We start from the raw sequence: 23,881 nt of genomic DNA on the forward strand, positions 1-23,881 counted from the left end.
CGCTGAGCCAGTACCGTATCCCGGCCCAGGCAGGATCTCCTTCCCGACTAGCTAGGGAGCATGTCGGTGGCTTGATTCCCGGAAAGTGCCGCACAGAAATCAGGAAAACGGTGATATGGAGCTTTTAATCGCCACTACACCCACAACAATGGGGCCTTAAAGGAACCCTAAGGATATTATCAGGCAAATTCTGATACTAAAAATCATTCCCATTGATATCTCACCGGCCCGAGATATGAAGCTGTGAGCATTTCAGGTACTTAAAGTAGAGATATCATTCCTAAGACCCCGGTGGGATGTCCCGGGTAAGTTACCGGCAGCTTGGGCGACAAGGGGCGCACGGCAAAGGCACCGCCACATCCGAGTTTTTCCAGATGCATCGGACTTCTCCCGCAACCCCCCTTGCCTACCCGGAATAACCCTTGACCAGGATACCCCGCACACTCCAACCCCCTCCCCCCCCAATCAAGAAACCACAACAAAAATATCATAAACAATCACTCGTGTAACCCTGAAGTTTTCATAAATGATTTCTATTAAAAATGTCGCCTTCTGCTACCGGAGTATGATCGCATCATACCGGTACAGTACTGTACTCCAAGATTCCCTCTCTCCTCGCCATAGTCACATCTTCACATTAAACAAGAGGAAAAATTCAAGAAAAAATTTCACCTTCACGTCTCAGACCCTAATTTCGACAAGAGCAAGACAAACTAAAACTGCTAAATTAGGGTATCAATTATTTTCCAATGGTAAGGAATAAGCGGTCGCCAATGTCACCAACGCTAAGAATGGTAAGCCAAGCTGGTATAATATAAAGGAGGACCGGGGAAATGCCCGTACCCAGGAACAATCATTCCCCCGTTATCCCCCCCAAGCCCCGCATCAATAGCTCCAACAACCACATTGAGACCTTCGCCGTTGTTTTCGGTGGCGGCGCGGGTAACACCCTCCACGCTGCCGAGAATGCTAACAACAAGGATCTAGAGCGCAGCGAAATTAGTCATGTGTAGGGTAGGCAGGACATGCTAATTGGGAGCAAGGAACCTTAGGGACGCCCCATTCCCTCAAGGTTTGGATCGCCGCCTCGGCGGTACCACCGGTAGCAATAACCGGATCGAGGACAATAGCAATGTCGCAAGGGGTGCTCTTCTCGTCCTTGGACGAATCGGCGCGTGTAGGCAAATTATTGTAGTACTCCACGGGCTGCAGAGTGACCTTCTCTCTAAAAAGGCCGAGATGGTGAACGGGAGTTGGTTCCGGGAGAAGGGTTTGAAAAGCTAACGAAAAGGGACGATTGTCAGAACAGAGGGATATGCATAGGAGAGAGGGAGGGAAGAAAACTACCTTCTAGCATTCCGAGACCACTACGAAGAATAGGAACGAGAGCGATGCTCTTGGTAACCTTCTCAACATCGAATGCAACACCGAGAGGGGTAACATCCTTCTCACCAGTCTTCTCAGCTGTAAGGGCGCGCGCAAGAGCTTCAGTCGCAAGAATCAGGGACAGCTCGTGAACAAGCGCCTTAGTCTCTTTCGGGGGTGTAGAGGCGGAACGGAGACGACTGAGCTTCGAAATAAAGCAAGGGTGGGAGGAAACAGCAACGTTCGCGGGAAGGGAGGGCATGATGAATTAGTTGACTAAAGGATAAAGTTAAAAAGCGACGGAATAGAGGGAATAAATAATGGCGTGGGGTAGTTGGTAGGTGGGGGGAAATTGAGGGAAGGTGTCAGGGAGTTTTAGAAGATGAGGGAAGAGGTTGAACGGAAGGGTAGGGACATCAACAGAGAGAGTGCAGACAGAGGGAAGAGATGGATGAAAGGCACCGGCACTATACCCGCAATGAAAAGGCAACAAGGAGGACCAGTAAATTGCAACACCGCTTAGAGCATCTTGATACGACGTACTGTAGAGATAAGGATCAAAGGGCCGATCTCTACAATCTCCATGCACCACGGTAAAAGTGCAGCTTCCCTGTCACACGCGAAGTGATAGAAGTCCGCTTAACTTAACCTCATACTAATAATCCTATGATACCAGCACTTCCAGTCTCTTCACCAGCAGACAACCGACTGAGGCCACCCCCTGAGCCCACCAGTAGACTTCTCCATCCACCAATGCAATGTCGAACCCACACCCGGCTACTGCCGGTCAGACAGAAACCATCGATCCACCACAACTGGAGCGCCAACTCTCAGCGCGCATTGAAGACCTCCCATCCCATCTCGTCCCTCCTCCTGTCAGTACACTTCAAAAGCCCGCTCCTCCTCAATTATCTCACTTTGTCCAACTACATAGCTACCTGATCATCTTCTCCATACTGGGGACCCTTTCCCGCATCGCCCTGGTCTCCATAACAACCTACGAGGCGACCCCTCTACCGCCCCTCTTCTGGCCACAATTCGCCGGAAGCCTAATAATGGGCTTCTTCCTCGAAGATAAGACACTCTTCCCCGCGTCTACAAAATCAACAACATCGCTATATCTCGGCTTAACAACCGGCTACTGCGGCTCCGTGACGACTTTCTCGTCATTCATCATAGGCGCGTTCGAGCAGCTCGCTATTGCCGCGCCTATCCATCCCAGTCGGAGAATAGGAGACAACATAGCGGCTATGCTAGCTTACGTCATTGGCACCATCGCGATATCATTGGGCGGGCTACAGGTTGGGACCCATTTAGCTGTTTTTTCCAAGGGTTTTTCGAGGGAGCTGCACTTTCGTTGGATGGATGTGCTGGCTGCGCCGATTGGGTTCGGGTTGTGGGTGGCGTCGGTGATTATGGCAGTATTTATCAGGAGGTGGAGGGGGGATGTACTGTTTGCTTGTGTATTCTCACCGCCGGGGGCCATCATGAGGTTTTGGGCGTCTCGGTTGGGGAATCCACTGCGCAAAGCGTTTCCCCCGGGCACATTCATGGTGAATATGTTGGGCACGGCCATGCTGGCTGGATTGTTGGCTGGAAGGCACGCGCACTTTGGAGGGAATACTTGCGATGTATTGAGGGGGTTGGGCGATGGTTTTTGTGGGTGCTTGACTACGGTGTCTACCTTCGTGGTGGAGGTTCGAGGCTTGAGGAGTAGGTTTCCGAGGGAGGATATGTGAGGGGAACAGGGCGCTAACAAGGCAGCAGTCAGTCATGGCTACGTTTATGCCGGTGCCAGTATTGTGGTCGGCCTATGCTTGACAATATTGATTTTAGGCAGCTATGCAGGTACCCTTTCCCCACTTTTTATACCTTTAAAACTGACAGGAACGCAGGTATGGGTTCATGGAACAGGAAAACCGGCATGTTAGAAACAAAGCGTTCTATGGACTACAAATATTCGGCCGTTTGACCTCTGTTGTATACCAAACTACATCCCTTAATGCCAACCGTCTCATGTAGAATAGCGATATATCAAATTGAGGTACCACACAAAATCACACCCTCCCAAATTTGTTGCCCGGCAATATTAGCCTGGCGGGTGAATGTCTGACAAGCCCAATTTGAGGGCCATAGAGAATATAAAACGCAGACCCAGGAACGCCGCTCCCATCCACATTACAGAGTGAAACAAAGCCTCTAAATTAATCAACACCCCGTCTGTGAGAGAAACTCTCAAGACTGTTTCCTAGTCGAGGTGACAACATCCACCCCCCCAAACACCCGGTCTTTCACAACACTACTGAAGAGGCCAGTAATTTCTTCAGAGGCAATCTTGTTACTATCTTTGACAACCTTGTCGAGTTGGCCTTCAGTTTGCGGCTTGCCAGTTACGCTGGGAGCGAGCAGCGACGATCTGTTGCTCTTACCAACCCCAGAAAGTAGCGAGTGCTCTGTTTTATGAATCTTCTGAGACAAATCGACCATCTGCTTTGTAGAGTAATCGCGATTGGTAAACAGTGGAGATTGCGATAGTGTCGAGACCCAGTATTTATTCCACAGAAGATCGAGAAGGTGAGTATCGAGAGAGGATTTAAAGTGGGAGACCTCCAGAGTGTAATATCTGTGCATTGTCAATATTGATTTCATTTTGAGGTAGGAGATAAGCATACTGGTTAGTATGGGCTCCAAAATCCTCAATCTTCGCCAAAGGAATGGTCTGGTATTCTCCTTCCTCGTCGCTCTTCCCTTTATGCCCCTCGGGATAGGTTCTGAAAGCCCCAATATCCACCTTCCCAGCGGATATAGTTCTATCCGGATCAATGACGACTGCGAGGAAAGGATCGGTGAACTTTTGTTGGTTCATCTGGGTGTTGACATCGATCCCAGACAACCAGCATCCATACCCCGGATGAGAATGATACCAGCCGACGATGTTCTCCGGGCGTTTCTCGGCCTTTTGAGAGTCCACATAAGCTCCCATGTATTCATAAGCTTGCTCCTGCGCATTTACACGTGTTTCCGTACCTTCCACTGGCAACGGGAAAGCATCGGTCACAATAAAGGTCTCGTGGGCTATTTTTCCTTGCTGGCAGTTGTTAGACGTTAGCGAGCACGGCTGAGAACAGGGAGCAGAGAACAAACCATAAGGCCCATAATTTCGATTGAACCACCCGACCGAGCATGCATAACCATCTTTAGCAGGGCAACGGCGGAAATACGAACACGTTTAAAGTAATTTGGGTTGTCTCTCCATGGTCGTTTCTCGCTCAGCGTTCTATGCGATTATTAAATGTTTGCTATCGATAACCTAGACTAAACATCAGGGAAAATTCTCACTTCTGCTCGGCGTCATCGTAAGCGTAGATACCATCTTTGGTGGGATCAACCAAAGTGATGCTATTTTCAAAATCTAAACATAAGGAGGATAATTAGCGAAATTACGAGAATGGTGGTTTCAAGGATCAAGGGGGCTCTCCAAGCTTACCAAACTGCTTTCTGGCTGAAGACTCCATGGTGAAAAATGTTAAAGGGGAAGGCGGTGAGGATGATGGAGGATTCTTGTGCAATGTTCTCGGTAGTTTGATGGGGGGGGGGGCTTGGAAGCTCGGACCTAGGTTTAGACCCTCAGAATACAGAGGCGTTGTGGGTGCGGGGTGATACGATGGTTGCGAGGGCTAGCTTGATCAGCCGAGGGAGGGGCTTAAAAAGATCTGCCTGCAGCCTGCTTGAAACAAAGGTCCCCTGCACTGTAAACGATGTGTTGCCTTGACAACCAATAACGTCACACAGGTCCGAGAGACAACAACAAACCTCTCGCCCTCTTTATCCCCAAGGGTCCCCTAGCAGAGAGCCTTCCTCCACCGCCTCTCATAATTTCTCTCCCTCCATTAACCTTCTCTTCTCTCCCACCTCTTCCTCCTTCTCTTATATACTCGTTTTATGAGATTCATTCCACTTCTGCTTATTCCTTTTTCTTGATACTTGACAAAAGTAGAACGGAACGGGTAGCTCCTAACTCTGTTCTCTGTTTCAATCAACCACACTCTTTTACCGTATAAACATTCCAGACCGGACAACAATACCGTACTTTCTTCCTCCTTACCAACTATACATTCCTCTTTGACGCGCCACCAACCAGCTGAAACCCAGTACAAAGTAACGTCTCAGTACAAAGTAACGTCTCAGTACAAAGTAACGTCTCAGCAATGACTACTAAACATCAATCTTCCTTAATGGAAGAAGTATCAAAGGCGCAGGAAACTCTGCATTGCCTTTTTGATGAGATCGGTCTAACCAGATATGATCGAGAGGGGCGGCAAGCGAGCCTATTTGCTGCATTAAACACAGCTCTACAGGACCAAATGCGCTCCGTTATCGCGTATGTTCTAAGATCCAATTCCTTCCGTTTGTCTACATTTTATTGACTAGTACGAAGTGAAAAGAATACATTGGTTGAAGAATGTAATAAGGTCATCTCATCGATAAAACAGATGGAGAAATCGCTCGACGACAAGACGAAAAAGTCTAGAGAGGAATTGAAAATCACTGCGCCATTACTTAGATGTTTAGAGGCGCTTCGGGGCAAGCAGGAGAATGTCAAGGCAAGACATGCAGAGAGATACAATGCTATCAGAGGTGAGCCAGCTCCTAAATCTTACTCCGACGTTACATGCTAATTGGGTTGTATCAGAATTGGCACGTTCAGTTGAAGAATACGCTGATCGCCTTGAGTCGGGCATAACCCAGGTCCCCTTACCACCAGCGACCAATGATTCCTCGTCTATTGCCTCATTTGACCTATCACACGCTTACTACGAGCGCCTTGAGAATGAGCGCAGCCGTCTACGCAAGGAGTATACCAAGCGCCTTGCCAACGTTACCTCACTGGCGAAAGATATAATAAATCTTTATGCTGAGCTTGGTGCGACAGGTTCGGGCGTTGATAAGACGATAATTGAGTTCGGAGCTACTAATCCCGAGAAATTGGGATTGAAGCTGGACAACTTGAATGATCTCATAGGGAAGAAAGAGAGGCTTGTCAAGGAAAAGGAAAAACGCAAGGAGAAGATTGAGGACCTCAAACAGGAGATTGGGCAGTTGTGGGAAAAGCTAGGTGAAGAACCTTCTGAGGGGAAGAGATTCCTTGCACAGAATAGAGGCATTGGTCTTAAAGTTATTCGCGAGGTACGTAAAATTGTATCGTTTCTCTTTTTAACCTTCATTGACGATCTGGCCTGGTAAAGCTTGAAGCCGAACTCGACAGGTTGTTGGAACTAAAGCGCCAGAATCTGCAATTATTCGTAGAAGATGCACGACAAGTTTTGCAAGATCTCTGGGATAAACTCTATTTCTCCGACGATGAAATCATGCATTTCCAACCAGCTATGTCAAGTAAGTCGCCTGGCTCTAAGTTTTATCTCACCGAGAACTAATTGGAGCGCAGATGTCTATACAGATGCTTTGCTTACCTCTCATGAGATGGAAATCCGCCGCCTACAGCTTCTGTTAGAAGAACGCGCTCCAATAATCAGCTTGATCGACAAGCACCGCTCTCTCGTCAACGACCGCGAGCAACTGGCAATTTCGGCGAGCGATTCATCTCGCCTTGTTTCCCGTGGCGGTTCTGGCAATCGCGACCCTACCCGCCTTCTACGCGAAGAAAAGATGCGAAAGCGGATCGCCAAGGAACTTCCGAAGGTGGAAGTTGAATTGAAGAAGATTCTTGAGGATTGGGAAAAGGAGTGCGGTGAACCATTCTTGGTTAACGGGGACACATACTTGCAAACTTTGATTCGCGAGAGCCCCGTCCTTCAATCGAGAGCAGGGAGCAAAGGACCCGCTCCAGCTCAGGCGACTGTCAAGGCAGGGAAATGGAATCCACCAGCTACGGGCTCCATTCAGCGCGTCAGATCTAATACCGCGGGATCTGGACAGCCGAGACCTCCCTCCCGGCCAAAGACTCCCAGTGGTCCTCCCATGAGATCCAAGACTCCTACCGGAGGATCTACGCTTGTGTCCGCATCGGTCGGTAGATCGGGTGGGAGAAGCGTGGCCGCATCACTTAGCAGATCTAATAGTGTTAGGACCCCTGCGACGAGCGCACGTCTTCCGATCCCCCACACTACCGCTTCCAGCACTTCCACCACGTCTAGCAATGCTAGTTCCGGCTCCAGAACCCCGACCAGACTCCGCGCACCAGCCTCACTGTCATCATTCCCAGATGCCACTTCGTCCGATAAGTCCACAACCAGACTTGTCCGCTCTCAGTCCGTCAAGCAACTTGAGCGTACGGGTCTAAGCAATACACTCGGAACCGCCCCAAGAATGGGCCAACTCCTCCCTTCCCAAACCATGGGCCCACCACAACTCCCGCCCTACCTCCGCCAGCAACGGGAAAAAGATCATGAGAGAGAACGCGAGCGTGGGCGCGAGCTCCAGCGCCCCTCCAGCACAAGCCGGACCATGTCCCGTGAAGGTACAGTCATGAGTGTCCGCAGCGTGAGCCCGGAATCCCAATTCGGGGGTAGTGACGATAACGAAGATCAGAGGGATTATTGCGAGGGGACACCCAGACAGAATGGTTACCCGAAGCCTCCAGTCAAGAGCTTGGGTTATCATGAATCCTCGTCGTCAAATGGAGACGCCGAAAGCACGCGTATGTTTTCTGGAAGCTCCACCGGGACTACCGCCACTAGCGCTAGCTCCAATGAGAACTGGCAGACTTTCGGTGATGAGAGTGAAGAAGAGGGAAGCATTGGTGGGGGTAATGGCGGGGGCTATTATAGAAGGGGATACGCTGGATATCCTTCCAAGCGCGTTGGTGGTGGCGGTGGAGTAGTCATGGTGAGAAACGAGGAGGACGAGGCTGAGGAGTGGGAGGAGGGTGAAGCTGCCGGGAGATATTAATTCCCACGTACTTAAATTCTTGCTTATTATCGCTCCTTCCTTTCTTTTTCATTTATTCATTCATTCATTCATTCGTATTCCTTCATTCGTTTTCGCATGATCGCAATGATGATGATATCATTAACTCGACAACCTACCTATCTACCTACTTGCCCACATACCAACGCATTATGCAACGAACGGCCTTTATGCAAATGAGAACTATGAGCGTCATTTCTTGTATTGCTATCTCTGCAGTTTTTTTTCTCGTCTGTCAAGGCTATTTCTTGTTGGGTATGCTTTTGTAATACCTACCCCCTTCTTTTAAAATTAAAAAAAAAAAACCATTTCTTTCCCTTATTCTTCTTTTTCTTCTATCTTCTCCCTTGTCGTTTCTATTTATTCCTCCTGATTATTACTTCTCTCCCTTCTTCTACGATATGTAACATCCTTACCTCATCCAGTGTATCTGTGATTTCGGCGTTTGGTTTTTTTTCTCCCTTTCTCCGCCCTCCCCTCCCGCTTCTTTTCCTTAAGTCTGCGTACTACCATACCAACCGATCAGGACTCTCTCTTTCCAACAACCAACTACCACTACCACAACTCCATGACTCGTGCATAGTCTCTCTCCTATCTATCTTTCTGTATTTATTATCTCCTTCTATACCAATCCCATTTCTTTACCTCTCCTCTTGTGTTCAATGTTTGTCCACTTGCTTTCCAGAAACCAAAATTATTACGTCCGGGACGTGTTCTCCCTTTTTTTATGGTGCCCATTGCTTCTATTGCTATTCCTCTAGTTATGATAGTAACCTTTGATTCGTGTATCATAATTATTTATTTCTCCTCTTCAGACCCTGCCGCGGCAGCGAGTGCGGTAAGTGTGGTGAAGAGGGGGGATGTGGATTTAATGGATTACACGACATTATTGGTCTTCAGTGCGTAAAGTGATGGCGAAAGTTTGGTCATGAAAGGATGAGAGGGGAGACGTTCAATCCACATATTTTACGATATGATAGCTCTCAGCCCACGCCATAATATGACACCTGCATATATCTGCGATACATAGAACCCCGTCCTTTATACTCCTCCCCTTTCAAGAAATGCCCCAACTTAAAAACTTTCAAGGATAAGCGGGCCGGATCGATCACATGAAATCACTCGCTTAATAGTGCCTGACCCGGCCATCAATGAGCCCCAAAAATTGACGGAATAAAGGGCAGAAACTCGAAACATGATGCCGAAATTGTACAGTGCCTCGTCAGAAGTGTTTGTGATCATCTTACTAAGCATCCTCACCAAAAATGCCACCTCGCCAAATGCCACCTTGGTGATCGCACGACCATATGATACCTGCCCCATACAATATTTACAACATGATACTGTGATCCTCTATTCGAATAATTCTTTAATTTTAATTTCCTCTGAATTTCCAATAGTTAACTGATCTAGATATAAATCAAAGCCAAAAAAACGAAACCCAAAGACCACTCGAACTGAAATGACCAATGTGGAAAAAGGCAGAATTATCAGATTTTTCCACTACCTCCAGAATATTGCTCTGGTTGCTCAAATTATTGGCCAACCATAGTCAACTATTAAAAGCTTCCTTACTCATACATGTGAGCATCTATCCTTGGATAATATTCCTCATCCCTGTCACACACATGTTCTCAGCCAGCAATAGCATCACACAATCATCCAGGCTGCCAAATCCAACCAGAAAATGACCAGATCAGATTTCAGGGATAAATATGCGCTAGGTGTTTCTCTTTCTACTGGTTGGTACCCATCTGAGCCTGAGTGATAGAACATGATTCTCTAACAAATTTATAGTGGATAGAGTACTCAGAGATGCCAATATCAAGAAATGGCTAGCCAAGTCAAGACCCAAGCTCAAAGCTGTCCATATAGCTAAGAGACTAAGATGGGCTACAGCTCCTAGGAATTGGACAGCTGAGAATTTTGAGAGAGTCATCTGCACACAGATGAGTGGAGTGTGGAGAAATCCAGGGATCCAAGGCAGCAGTGGGTTTTCGGAGAACTCGTACACTCGCACATGTGTGAGCACGAGCGCCGTTGTCAACCCACCCCACTGTCCCATAGCGCAACCGCAATTAAACATGTCTCAGATCACGAACACTTCTGACCAGGCACTGTACTATATAGCTTTTTGAGGACCCCGTCGCTCCTTTATCCTTCCCGGAACGGTGGAGAAAGGGCACAACGGGCTCCCTGGCGTGTGGACGCTCTAAGCAGGATGCCAAGTTTCATAACATTATGATAAAAATAACGAAGGAAAAATATTCTCCCCGGTTTGCGCGATAGTGGTGGGGTTTCAAGACCTGACCGAGTGAAAGGTTAGGTAGGCTTCTGGCGCGGGAAAGCGATAGATTGTTACGAGCTTCGCTCAGTCTGAATTCTTTTCCGTTGTGAATTGTGCAGAGGGTGGTAAAAGGGTGTGTGGTGACAATTCTGGAGGGTCTTTTGTTGATATATCATACTCGGGGTGGGTTTTACGGCAACCGTGGTTTCGGGATTCTTTTTTTTTTCCCCGGTATCGTTCGCCCATGTTTGTTGATATTATGATACTATAATTAAATTTTCTAGGAAATTTCTACAGTATGATTATAGAACGCTCTTGGATTCATAGATTATCACTCGCGTGAGTCTGATATCCGGGAAACCACTTGCCCTGTTGATGGTCTTAGCTCCGCTTAGTCGCTTTTGTAGAAATGAGCAAAAAGGCCAATTTGTCATTGTTGGCATCGTTAGGAAACTAGGATTAGAAAGCGGGAGAAACTAGATACCGGTAGGGTCCAAAAAGAAGGGAAAACTTTTTCATAAACAAAAAAGAGTATAGGGATGGCGTAGCGTTGCTTTGGATGGGATGGAAAAGTTAGGAAGGTAATTTGAACGGGAAAAATGTAGAAACCGGGCGAAAACAAAACATGGATGGGGAGGAAAGGGTAAAAAAATTTTAAAATTTTAAAAAAAGGACAAGCTTAGGGTGAAAGATATTAGATGTTAACACCCGGAAGTGGCATACAATTGGGCTTTAAAAAAGTCAGGAGATATTGACACCCTGGTCCTAATACTCGCGCGGCTAAGAGAAGAAAATGGAGAAGATAGCCTTTGTGATGAGGAGGTAGTAGTCTAGATGGAGAAGAACAGAGGTATGGAATGTTGATAATGCCTGATCCTTTCCCCCCCTGTTTTTCCTCGGCCTTTCCATACCGCCCTATTCTTATCTTCCTGCACTTTATGAGGACCGAAGAACCATCCAGCTGATACTCATCCTCGTGGTTTTGCTTTCCGATATGATATCTGGGATCCAAGCATATGGACGGTTTCTGTTTCAATTCGGCGCCGTACCACCCCAGCCAGCTACACCAACCCGTCCCATACCGGTATCCCAGCTTCAATCTATCCTCGCTAGCAATCTCGACTACCCTCTCAACCTATCTCTCCCACCACTTCAGGCAAAACATTTGAAACACTCCAGGTACTACCTCCTCCCGGTTCCCGGGAAATTTCTCGCACCGGTCGGGCATGCGATTAGGACCCGGGTGGGCGGTGGTATCATGCCTCACGCCCGGGGTATCGCCAGGCTTAATTTTCGGCAACACGAGCAACCTGATCCTCACCCCCCAATTCGGCCAGAGCTCGGCACACACAAACCCGAGAAGTTGACAATACTGGGAAGAAAGGTTCGGTGCCGAAGAATTACTCGTAGTGACAAGCAAAGTATCCAAATGGGCGTGCGTCTTAATTCGTTAGTTTTATTGTGTATGTGCAAAAACAATCGGCGGGAGCCTCGGGGTTTTGGTGGTATGAGAGCAATCATGTTTGCGAACGTCGCAAGCGCGTGTTGCACCGATACCAATTCATCATTCATCATTCCCATTTTAAGATCAATTCACACGCCTCCACTGCTAGCAATTCCGCTTGCCTCTCTCTCTCTCTCTTCGCACACCTATTGTTTCCGCGAGCATCGCTGGAAACCGTAACCCACTCTCATCCAGACCGCATGCTATCGCTAGGGTATTCGAGTATTGTGATTGACTTGGACAGGCGAATGTGAGCATAGGGCGGTAGGATACTCTAGTAAATACGGGACCCGCACAAAGTCGGGCAGTATGATATTTCCTTCGTTGGGGGTCAAGACCTAATCAATTCTTCCCTGCATTGCAGATATGCTGTGATACAAGGACATCGAGACCGCCATGCCACCGCCCTAGCATCGAAGTAGCCAATTAGCTCGCCAAGCTCGCTGTGCAGCAAAGAAAGAGGAGGAATAGGGGAAGGGAAACAGCATCCACTTTGTTCGGGCACTCGTAGTTTTTAAGAATTGTTGTTGCATACCACCTAGGTTCAGACAAAAGGGTTTGATATGATATATTTATCCCAGCTGCACTGATCAAGCATCCACTAGCAAACACGACCACTAAACGGGCCAAATTTTGGCGGTGCACAAGACCGTGCTCGAGTACAGTACCGGTACTCGAGTACGGGTACAGTACTGGAGTGCAGAAGATGCACGCCCCAATCTTGCCCCTCATCGGCAGTTCTGTGGGTGCCCTCCGCGTGCTGTAAAGTTACTTGGGATGCGAAATACAGAAAATTTGACCAACTCTTGTCGGGTTGGTGCGAATTATTTGTGTGTAACTCGAACAATGTATGATTGGCTGGAGGACTTAATGCTTGGTTAGTAAACCCCGTTCCCGGAGAGGTTGGGAGAGCCCCAGAGTCGGGCGGACGATGGCCCATTGATTGCCCTTCATTCCCACTATGGCACATCTCTCCAATCTCCAACCATCAATTCCGCAGTACTAAAACCCTGGACTCTCGCGGCGGTGTCACCACCGTGATATGCTATATATCATACTAAATCTAGCCGCTCAACTGAACCCGAATCACGAGCACACTCCACTACCCGACTTTTAACGGGGGAGGCGAGGGTGTGATGTGTGGTTGATTTTTCAGAGGGCACTTATCAAAGGTCGTGACAATGCATTCTACGGATCCATTCTGCTCGAGTGCGGGGAATATTTCCCATTGCCGCATAGCGATGTTGGCGAGTCGACACCACGGACAACGATTCCTGATCATTTGCCCACGAATATGGAGCACTCTGGTACTCCAGTAAGTAGTTTAGAAGTGAGAAATCGGATGCGCTCGCTGCTGGTAGCCGGAGATAGCTGGACTACTTGTACTGGTGCGGTATTGGGGACAAAACACGCGCGAGATAAGGAGTCTCGGTGTCGCATCAAACTACACCGCGAAACCGCATTAGGATATTCCACGAGCACAAGCCTATTGTAGGACATTGAAGGAGGCGAGGCGCACCGGCTCAAGGGAATCACTGGTAGTCGGGCAACTTAACCACCGCTAACTTGGAGGAGGTTGCGAGATTCTGAAACCCAGACAATAAACCCGTATAAATTACTCCCTGGGTCAACCCAGAACGACATTCCGGCATTTCGTCGCCCAAGATACGTGTATTGTATCATGTAAAACAGCTCCAAGTCGTAACCGCATGTCCTCTGTGTCAATAACACATCCTCCTCTTCTCGCGTCTTCATCTGCCTAAGCAAGTCTATCACATCTGAGATAAAACATTCGCTGAAGATTTCAAACTGACTGATTACGAGGGACTTGAATGATACCAAGAGTAATTTGCTGTCTTCCAGGGGGGGGACTCATGTTTTCGTTAGGACCTGTGAAGATTCCCCTTTGCGGAATTAAGATACCATTCTTCTCCGACATTTGCAGATACCGTGAGCATAAATTCGAAAGCACCGCCTCCCAAAGCAGCCTTCGGAGGGTTCAACACGTGTAAAATAATCCAATGTAGTGGAATCATGTGCTTCTGCTGAAGCTGGATTGTTACATGGGCAGCTGAACCCACTCAACCACCATATCTGAACCTAAGCCTGAACAAATTTGAGGGGCCAAGGCACACTCTTATATTCGGAAAAATCATATACCTGTTCGACTCTTCTGTCTATTGAAAGTTGATCGGCCAGTCCGGATCGCGGGGGGTGGTTTAGGAAGAGTATAGCGGTAGGATATGGTGGGTTACAAATACATCATGCCTCTCAAAGGACTTGATGACACTCAATAGGTTTTTGAAATCTGAGACGGCTGCCCTCATCAATTTAACCAAGTAAAAACAATGCATGCCAGTGCTTTGTGCTTATTCATTAAAAGCCCAACTGACCTGGACCCTCCTTGAACCCGGGAGTTCAACTTCAAGATCGACGAGCAAAACTAGGATATCAAGTAAGAAAACCTGGAACGCAAGCATTGTCACTACTGTATATTGGTGTCTTCAAACTAAGTCACTCTTAACACTACCGATAAGCCATTCTCCACAATTTCTCACCGCGACGACACCCCAACCACATACCCGGTTTCACCTTCAAACGAACCTCCGAAAACAGCACACCGCGGTTGTCGATAGAGCCCCCCGGCTTTGCAATTGTAGCCTGTTACCGTGTCACAATTGTTACTGCAACAATCATCACAACCTGCCCCTCAGTCAGTCCCAAGGTCACACATGCTTGATATGGAAGGCCATCACGACTGTAATGTTGGCGGTGAAGAGATACGTCGAGAGGTAAAGCCATGATCGGAGGCCTTGCTAGTGCTGTTAGTTGGCGGAGTGGAAGAAGTGGGTGAAGAGAGGAGGAGAAAGTACTCCACTTGTTTGAACAGTGGTCTCGCGCGCCGCTAGGGTTGTCTCCAAGAATGGCGGGGGGGGTAATAGGCTCGAGAGGATTAGAGCGTAGCTTCTTTTGTGACGGAGGAGTATAACAATCAACGACTAACTTGCACAGCGGTGGAGAGAAACTAAAGCACTATGTGGGGGCTATGGTAGGACGTGCACTAAGGCGTAAGATAAGGAAAAAACAACTTCGCTCTCTCTTCTCTAAACTAACGGTAAAGACAGGTGTATAAGTAAAACATAAACAACGTATCCCCATCATTCCATGAATCACCACATGTATCCGTATCTCTCCAAGCATGCTACCCTTTCCTCCATACACTCCCGTGATAACAAAGGAAAAACATGTCCGGAGAATCTCCTGTCAATCTCTCAACCTCCACACTAATCCATTGAACTTCTGAACTCTCCGCCAAACTCCCGAAACCTCCACAATCTATCTCAATCGACCAACATCGATCTAGAAGCTCCAACAGCTTCGCTGGAGCCTGGATGGGGATTTTTAATTTTACTAAAGTAGGTATTATATCGTTCTTCAAGTTGCGAGTAGGTGTGGGCTAACGAACTTACCCAAAAGGACAGACTTCGGAAGATATTTGTATTCACGCCAGCTAGAGCCTGGTGAATGTTAACCATCCTCCACCCTGCTCCCCCTCAACACTGCCACCTCCCTCCCAACAACTTTTTCATCCCCTCAAACCTTCAAGCCACTATCCGGGTATTGACTGACGCCCCCACCCATGCGCAAAGGTTCCAAGTGGTCCTGCTTGCCCCCCCCCCAGTGTGCAATAAATCCGCACTCCGGAAGAAAACTTACACCACCCTAAACAGATTCAGCATCCATCAACTTCACGGTATACCTCTCTCCTGGACCCTCATACACCACCACTTCGCCCCACGGATTAAAGGAGGTCTGGCGGGGATCTGGATAACCAATAAGTGCAGATCCCGCACCTTCGTTCTCGAAAGCTTGTTCGTGAAGTGGGGCAACTAGTTCGTGGGCGAGTGGATCTAGGTCAAGGTCGCTTCTTCCCGAGAGCCTATTTTCCACATGGAAAGTCGGGTGAGTTGGCCGAACGAGATGTTATTGTATGGGCGGTGGAGGAAGAAGTATAGTCGAGGGGGCAGTGCGCCGGGTTGCTGTGGAAAATCAAAGAACCGAGAATGCACTGCGGACCGCTACATAATTATGGTATCATAGCCCGGGGGGGGCATACGTTTATCACCCAAAATCACTCGCTTGTATAATCTCCATCAAATCGTGGCTACTGGACTAATAATCCCCTCCAAGGTGTCCGTATCAAACTCCAGAAAGCCATTGCGGCAACTAACTCTCTACGGAGACATATATGGCAGCAGAAGATGCGGCATTAAATCCCCAGAACAGTCTAACAGACCTCCGATGTGAGCTATGCTCACCCTCTTCCCCCAACCGAAAACGCGATGATACTAACGCCTCCACCCCCCTTTTATGGGCCAAGTTTCGAAATCTCGAAGAAGTTTACCCAGGCTCGAGGAAACCTGACTAAAGTGAAGAGTTGTCGGATATGTTCTGTGTTTGCAGGTTCGCTTGCTCCGGGTTGGGGCGGAGGGGTTCGGACTGGCAAGGTTGGAAAGTATTGGGATGATGTGCGGGTTTGGGCGCAGTGCTCGGCGAGGGCCTTTTAGGAGTCGGTCATTGGGTGTACTTCTTCCCAGTGAGCTTAGTTGGAGCGAGTAGGATGGTTGTGTGGATATGGTAACATTTTGGATAAGGTAGTCATGCCTCTGTTAACTCAGAGGGGGGGGCAAAGAAAACATTCTCCGGTTTTCTGATACCCAGGAAGATTCGACCTGATTATTTACATGCGGTCTATCCCTCCGAGCACTAGCACCATAGTCTCTCATATAGTAACTCAAAGACACAGAAGTCAATGATCATTCCCATCAATCAATGATCATTCCCATCAATCCCCCATCACACAAATTCAAAATCCTGATATAAAAATCCCCCCACAGCCCTTCCCCCTTCCCTCCCTCCCTCCCTCCCTCCCTGATTCCCTGTATATCAATCGCCAACCGCCACTCAGGCCGGGACATTATACTCAAGTCAATAACTAACCCCCATCAACTCCTCAATCTTCCACACAAGAAAACTCGTAAAATCCTCCATCCTCCTACTAAAGCCTCCGGGCACTGTCCGCAGATGTTCCCATTGCGGTTGAAAAGCCGTTCTTGTAGGCCCCACAACTGAGCTTTATGCTGCCCTCTTCTTCGAGGGTGGAGACCACGTCCCTAATGCGGGACGGTTGTTCGGAGGTGATTGACACTGGGGATATGTGGAGGTTTCCTACGGTTAAGACATTATATCAGGGGCGGTAAGGGTGGCAGGGTGTTTGTATTAGATACCCAATTCTATTGTTTTTTTCGTTGGTGCTTGCAGTTATGGGTGGGAATGTGGTGATCTCCCAGGATTCACGGGTTTGCGGTAGGGGTAGCAGCATCTGTGTCTGGGTTGTGTTGGAGGTGTAGTATACTCCTACTGCTTCACCATCCAGGATCTCAGTGGGAGATCGTTCCAGGAGTAATTATGCCACTTGGATAGAAGAACCATTCGCCGTAATCTTCGGGAATATGGCGGAAAGAAGACCACTTCCCCGGCGACGATCCAAGCGACAGTAGAAATATTGAGGCTCGTGTCGCCAGAGGAAGCCGTTTCGTCGGTAAACGACCACTTCAATCTATCTGTGATCCGATGGCCCCTGGAGTGTTCAGGGCCCCCTACCACACAAATAATTTTATATCAGCACGTCATGGGGTTGAGAAGTTCGCGCTCGGTGTTGAACAGACAACACTATCAATCCACCACCCCTTTCCAAATATACATATTTATAACTTACATTCAATCAGCAGAAGTGTTCATGAAATCTGTCTTACATTATCATACTAACCTGGCTTGCCCATGTGTGAACTCATGAAACAGACCTTGATTTTTTCCCTCACATCTAAGTGCAATACTGCCAGCCAATTAAAATAATTTTCATACCGGCTATTCCGCTTCAAATATGTGCGGGAAAAAAATAAAGTCTAAAAATATCCAGAAGAGACATGGCTGCTACAGAGAAGAACCCGATAATGGATTTTTTCCTTTAGCTTTTAGATCAATGTCCTAGTTGTATGAATTATTGCAAGATTTCCCTAGGCATGTATGTGCGTATCTCTTAGTATTCATTCCTCCTCACCATTCAAAACTTATACCAGGCTGTAACTTTTAAATCGGCTATACAGCTCCACCAAGTTAGAAGATAGATTTAAAAAATAGAAACCCTCTAGATTATTCTCCTTAGCATTCACGGCCATCTAGAGGATTCCTAAATCCATATTTCAACTTGGTGGAGACGTATAATTGACTGAAATGTTGCAGCCTGGTTCAGGTTTTGGATAGTACGGACCATACCAGAAAAAACCAAAATAATTGAGAATGGTGCTAGGCACCATTTCCCCCTCTGGATTTGTGAGAAAAAGCATAGCCAAACTATTATCTTTCAGCCCTCATCTGAGGCAAAAAAAAAAGATACAATACAACAGACTTTACTAGGAGAGGCAACTCTAACATCCTCGGGTCATTCTCAATTATTTCTGTTTTTGTAGTATATTACTCTTCTCTTAGGTCTCCCAACACAGCAGTACTGTCTGTGGAATATGATAGAATAGGAATTTAGCATTGAAAAGTAGCTAGCAGAGAAATTATCGCCATTAACTTCGCTCCTGTATTCAGTGCTCTCTCGAAACAAACTGCAAAGATGGAAGCTACCCAGGTAACTTATCCCACCAACCATCTGGGTCCCTATCACTCAATCGCAATTAAATAGGTCCCATATCACGCACACCCATACCGAGTCGCCGTAGATTAATTGACTTGAACATGGACAGCATTACTCTTGGACGGGGATGTAGCGAAAAAAAATGATAACCAGTTTCGTGAGTGGAGACTTTTGCGAGGCAGCTTAGTATCATACAAGTAAGATGAGACATGTTTCACGAACACATCTGCCGAGGCTGTACTACGGTTGCATCAAGCATACAAATATGCATATCATACGCCGGCACACAAATCCATCAACTTTTGCCAGCCACATTGAAAGCCACGCTAATATCCGTGAACCTGACCAGTGTTTTTTGGCCCCCCCCCGCAATTTTACCCACCAGGTTGGTATTAACATCAGGGCGGTCCAATAACCTCCTCACGACATCATCATGCTAAAATGGAAGCAACTACTCGAGTAGCATCGTAGCCATTGGGGTGTTCGAGCCCAACTGCCTGCTAGATTTAGACCAACATCAGCGCGATCCCGATTCTGAGGTAAATACCTCCCATATCGTTTCCCGTCCGCCCCCGGCAGGCTGGTAAAAAGGAATCTGGCCAAAACCATCCACCAACCCCAGCTCGATGTTACTGTTGCCCGACAGTACAGTGCCTTTTCGAAAATCACCCAAAGCTTCCAGGAGGAGCGTCCTTCGGCCCTCCATATCCTCCGAGTTGAGGCCAGCATCCGGGTAAGCACAGGAGGAGTCTCACCATCTCTCTATCCCCTCCGCAAAACAGCCCAGGGGAGCGATTTTATACGATTGCTATCCACAATGTCAGGTTTCCCATTATTCGAGCAATAACTTTACGATATCCACCACTCCGGAAATAGTGGCATGAGGGCCGAGTTTGGGTAGACGTCTCCCTGATTGGGTAGTCACCTGACCATTTCACTATTTTTACATGCGCCAGCCCAAGTACCGGTAAGCAGAGTATGGCCCATAGGGCTGTGACCATCTTGACTAAACCTTTCCTTAGACATTATCCTTGCCGCGATCTCAGTAGCACCAGGAGGCGCGATGAAGTGTACCTATTCCCGCGTATCTCCTAGAAGCTCTCACCTCAAGCCCCTCTGCAGACCCCAGCGCGATCAAAGAAACGCAGACAAGACATCCAGATTCCTCAAGTAACTGGATCCTGAGCACGCTCACCGACGGTGCGGCCCCTCTGTAAAGACGATCTCCCCAGTGAACTCAGGCATAATATTATTTAGAAATCTAAATGGCGGGGAGGGGGGATGTAATTTGTATTAGTGGGAGATTGTTCACCAACCGAAAATAATAAAAGTAAAAATAAAATAAAAGGGCCAATTGGATCTCCGCGATCACCTCACAAAGGGCTATCAAACAACCAATTGACAATATCCTTTTTACACTTCTCCAGGGAAGCTTAAACATGTACAGTACCAGCCGAGCCATCGATTTCTCCCGAAAAGTGCTTGGATTGAGGGAATATTTCCAGAGCCCGTATCTATGCTCCCGGGTTCTACCGACAATTCGTGACACAGCCCATCAGCATCTGTATGCCTCTCGACCAGAGCAATGTACAGCATTTACCGCAACTCCGAGAATCGAATTTATTCTCGCGCCGCCCACCAGTCCCACCCAGCGCCCCACTATACGCAGCTGTGAGGTGCTTGGCCAGCCGGAATAAATTCCACCCTTCCCAGAGACTGTTTCTCCCCATAACGCCTCATCGATCTGCAGGGGCCGGAGGAGAAAGCCTTGAACTTTCTGACAGCTACGCAGAACATAAGAGCGACCTGGCGCACCACTCTCACACGCCGTGAAAGTAGTCAGGAATATATTACGATCCATCGCCTCAAGATCCGTATCAGTTTGTAAATAGCTTCAGCGATAGACACCCTTGTTGGACCGGATATCGATAACACGCAGTATGCCCCGTGAGGTTTGTCTCAAACTCCGCTTGTATCTAGGTCTTTCCTTCCAAATAACCTTCTACCGCTCATCCCCCAATACCACAGCCCAGCCAAGAAACCCGCCCAACCCATCAATGCACAAACGCTCTTCGGAAGCACCCGATATCCACAGGAAACTCCTCGAGCATCCGAATCCCAAAAATCTCTCCTTAACCTCTCTCGGAACCTCCAGGAGTACCCTTATAAGCTTCTCCAAGAGACCGCCGATCATAGCCGTAGTGCCCGCTCTCTCCGGCCCCCGTAGTTACGGCATAGGCCCCGCAACACCGACATCCGATCCAGCGGCCTCATCGCGGACCATCAATCACAAGGTGGACAAAGCCCACGAGAAAGGCGTGGGACTGCCGGATAAACTCCTTGCCAGCCAGGAACCTCACACAGCAAAATATTGGTCCATCGTTCTTCACACCCCGCCGCTATTGGTATTGTCGCCGGTATTCCCTCCAACCCCGGCGCACGTTAATTCCCCCGCGAGAGCATGCGGAAGGAAAGATTCTAGCCAGAAATGGTTCCCCAAGAGTTGACGCTACACTAGAGGCGTTCCCGTCGGCGACAATAAGCGCTAGCGAACGATAGCAGTCGAGGAGCGAGGACGGGGGCACGCGGCCAAACGCACGACAAAAATATAGGCCTACCCGCACAATAAGCGAGCGCTCACACCCGAACTACAGCAGACCGATCCCCCCCCCCCTAATTCTTATGCCCCACGTTAGCACGTCCGGACAACCCATGCTAGAGTAGACGAGTTTTGTCGCAATGCTCTCTCAGAGGGTACAAATCTACCATGATTAATATACTCTACTTCCAACCTCGCAGACCCCTCTCATTCGCACAGGGCCGACTTGAAAGAGACCCTTTAATCCCCCCAACATCCCTCCCCGCGCACGTTCAGACTCTCCCATCGTTCCCCCAGCCTCCTCGAATAATTTGTTCAAATCAGATTGTATCCACCGAGTGATATCTCATGATGCCAATCCACACACATAACGACAAACCTGACCTCCGGACGAAGAGGGGGATAGAAAGGCCCCGGCACCACCCCCTTCATCAAGGGAAGCAACAGACTGGCACGCTATGATACCCCGGATTGTCCTTCGGGAAGAGGTGGTCAAGGCGGAACCCCCATTACCCAACCGGCTATTTGTTCGCGCTAGGTTATCATCAAGTCAGAAGGTCTTCCCGGACACCTTCCCACCGTTGATTAAGCTTGTTGGATACTGGGTTGTGTATATAGCAGCAGAAAGTCGGTCGGCTTTGCCCGTTCGGTTGTGGGCTGTGGGGTAGGGGTTCGGGCTAGGTCTATTGCGGGGATCTGTTAGGATTGAAAGCACTTGCATCGTGCGAGCAGCGAATCGATCAACGCGTTAATGCCAAGTTCTCCTATATTCCATAAAATATTCGCCAATCGACTTGTACAAAAAGATACCCATAGTAATAGTGAGCGGTGCGTGAGCCCATCTATCTGTGAGGAACGAGAGAGCGGGAGGGTGGAAGGGAGATAATTCCTCACGACAGATCATCCGCTCTATGAGAGGTAAGCTCTCGGCATTCGGTCTTTCTATGATATATACACATGCGCCCAGAGATATGAAATGCGCGGTTTGTATTACTCTGCTAGATTTCTGCAAGTTCCCCTCCGCCCCGGCATGTATTTCTGCGATGCGGAGGTAGTCGGGTTGACAGGGGTTACAACTCAGGTATCGCAACCACCCCTCCAATGACGATATATCATATTATTATGATACAAATACCACAATTAGATCCAGATTGCCAATAATATGGTAAGTACGAGTTAGCATAAACACCTCTCCTCAAACACCAACTTTTCTTCTAATAATAATAAAAAATCCGCCTCAATCGATACATCATACCCCCGACCAACCCCAGCACCAAAAACCCCAATAAAAATGATAAATAACCCATACCTCATCTACCGTCAAAATTGCAATCACAATCCCTCACTCGCTCGCCCATCGGCACCCAATGCCAAGACAATGCAAGTAAATGACGTAACGTGCACAGACCACAAACCATCCCTCATCCGTGAATCAAAAAATAAATCCCCATCCTACCACACCCTCGCACAAAACACACCCGTCCCGAAAACTTGCTGACAAGCTAGCTAACCCCTGTTCAAAACCCACAGTAATAACTTGGGGTTAACTTATCGGTAATCTTCCGGTCCGTCCAACGGCCGTAGTAACATTTTGTTTTTGTTTTTGTTGTTTGTTTCTGTGTTTGTAAAACATGATGGCCAAGAGGAAGCGCTCCTATTTGTAGTCCAATTAATTTGCAATCGAACCGTCCATTTCCTTTTCCCCCATCCAGCCTTCGCCTGCTGTAGTCGTGTTCGCGCTGGTGGACGTGTAGTTATCATACCGGTATCATAGAACCAAACCGGTTTCCTCAGAACGAGCAAAGAATCTGACAGAACGACGACAACGAATCAAGCAGACGATGCCACTTCCGTGCCGAAGAGACAAGTCCCTTTTTTCCCCAATTCGGTGTTGCTAGCCCACAAAATGATGTAGAGAGAAAAGCAGAATTTTCGCTGAGAGTGAAACTAGTATGATACTCGTGCTATACAAGTACTGTGCTCAGATATTCTCAAGGTGGGATAGTTGTTCGCTCGGCGACTCCAGCTTGTCTGGGTGGCTGTAACTCAAGTGGATGCCTGCCCTTGATATCAGAAGAACTGAACCTCACACTAAAAGACGCCCAGGATTCCCCTCTTCAGGTAAAGGGGGGAATCACCCGGAAAGAAATTGACTTCCAAACCTCCGCTAAGACATCATATAAAAAAGAAAGACACAACAGACCTTACCAGGAGAGGTAGCTCCAACGCCCTAATGCGAGGTTCAATTATTCCAGTTCTTACGGTACTATCGGCCAAGCAGGCAAATAAGTTGTTTTGGTTTTGTTTTTAGTAAGGGAAAAGAGCTTTAACAGTGGGTTAGGATGACTCCCAAGTTACCCTTCAATTTTTAACCTTGCCTACATGCCTGCCTTTCCGTCGGAGGAAGGGAGTGGCTTGCTAGCAGAAGCAAGCAGGCAAGAGCGCAAAACTACAAGAGAACCATACCGCCACCTCACAAACCAATTGCAAACGAAA

General features: G+C 48.0%; 4 protein-coding genes; 2 read left to right on the top strand and 2 right to left on the bottom strand.

The window, feature by feature from the left end:
• Positions 1–517: 517 nt before the first annotated feature.
• Positions 518–1,745, bottom strand: GSTUM_00005715001 (uncharacterized protein). XM_002837795.2 has 4 exons: positions 1,348–1,745; positions 1,048–1,280; positions 844–983; positions 518–785 (listed from the first exon to the last, which is right to left on the bottom strand). The coding sequence occupies exons 1-4, from the start codon at positions 1,625–1,627 to the stop codon at positions 740–742; spliced, it is 699 nt and encodes a 232-aa protein (XP_002837841.1). The 5' UTR covers positions 1,628–1,745; the 3' UTR covers positions 518–739.
• A 378-nt stretch (positions 1,746–2,123) lies between these two features.
• Positions 2,124–3,337, top strand: GSTUM_00005716001 (uncharacterized protein; the record flags this gene model as incomplete). The annotated part of the gene is made up of 3 exons (XM_002837796.1): positions 2,124–3,078; positions 3,133–3,213; positions 3,261–3,337. The coding sequence occupies 3 exons, from the start codon at positions 2,124–2,126 to the stop codon at positions 3,335–3,337; spliced, it is 1,113 nt and encodes a 370-aa protein (XP_002837842.1).
• A 42-nt stretch (positions 3,338–3,379) lies between these two features.
• GSTUM_00005717001 (uncharacterized protein) lies at positions 3,380–5,008 on the bottom strand. XM_002837797.2 has 5 exons: positions 4,853–5,008; positions 4,705–4,777; positions 4,510–4,642; positions 4,038–4,453; positions 3,380–3,988 (listed from the first exon to the last, which is right to left on the bottom strand). The coding sequence occupies exons 1-5, from the start codon at positions 4,878–4,880 to the stop codon at positions 3,601–3,603; spliced, it is 1,038 nt and encodes a 345-aa protein (XP_002837843.1). The 5' UTR covers positions 4,881–5,008; the 3' UTR covers positions 3,380–3,600.
• Positions 5,009–5,573: 565 nt separating this feature from the next.
• On the top strand, positions 5,574–8,575 carry GSTUM_00005718001 (uncharacterized protein; the record flags this gene model as incomplete). XM_002837798.2 has 5 exons in its annotated part: positions 5,574–5,746; positions 5,804–6,003; positions 6,059–6,552; positions 6,612–6,754; positions 6,807–8,575. 5 exons carry the CDS (start codon positions 5,574–5,576, stop codon positions 8,272–8,274), a joined length of 2,478 nt encoding a protein of 825 aa, XP_002837844.1. The 3' UTR covers positions 8,275–8,575.
• Between the last annotated feature and the right edge of the window lie 15,306 nt (positions 8,576–23,881).

This window comes from Tuber melanosporum, assembly GCF_000151645.1.
Source record: "Tuber melanosporum whole genome shotgun sequence assembly, scaffold_20, strain Mel28".
Lineage (NCBI taxonomy): Eukaryota > Fungi > Ascomycota > Pezizomycetes > Pezizales > Tuberaceae > Tuber > Tuber melanosporum.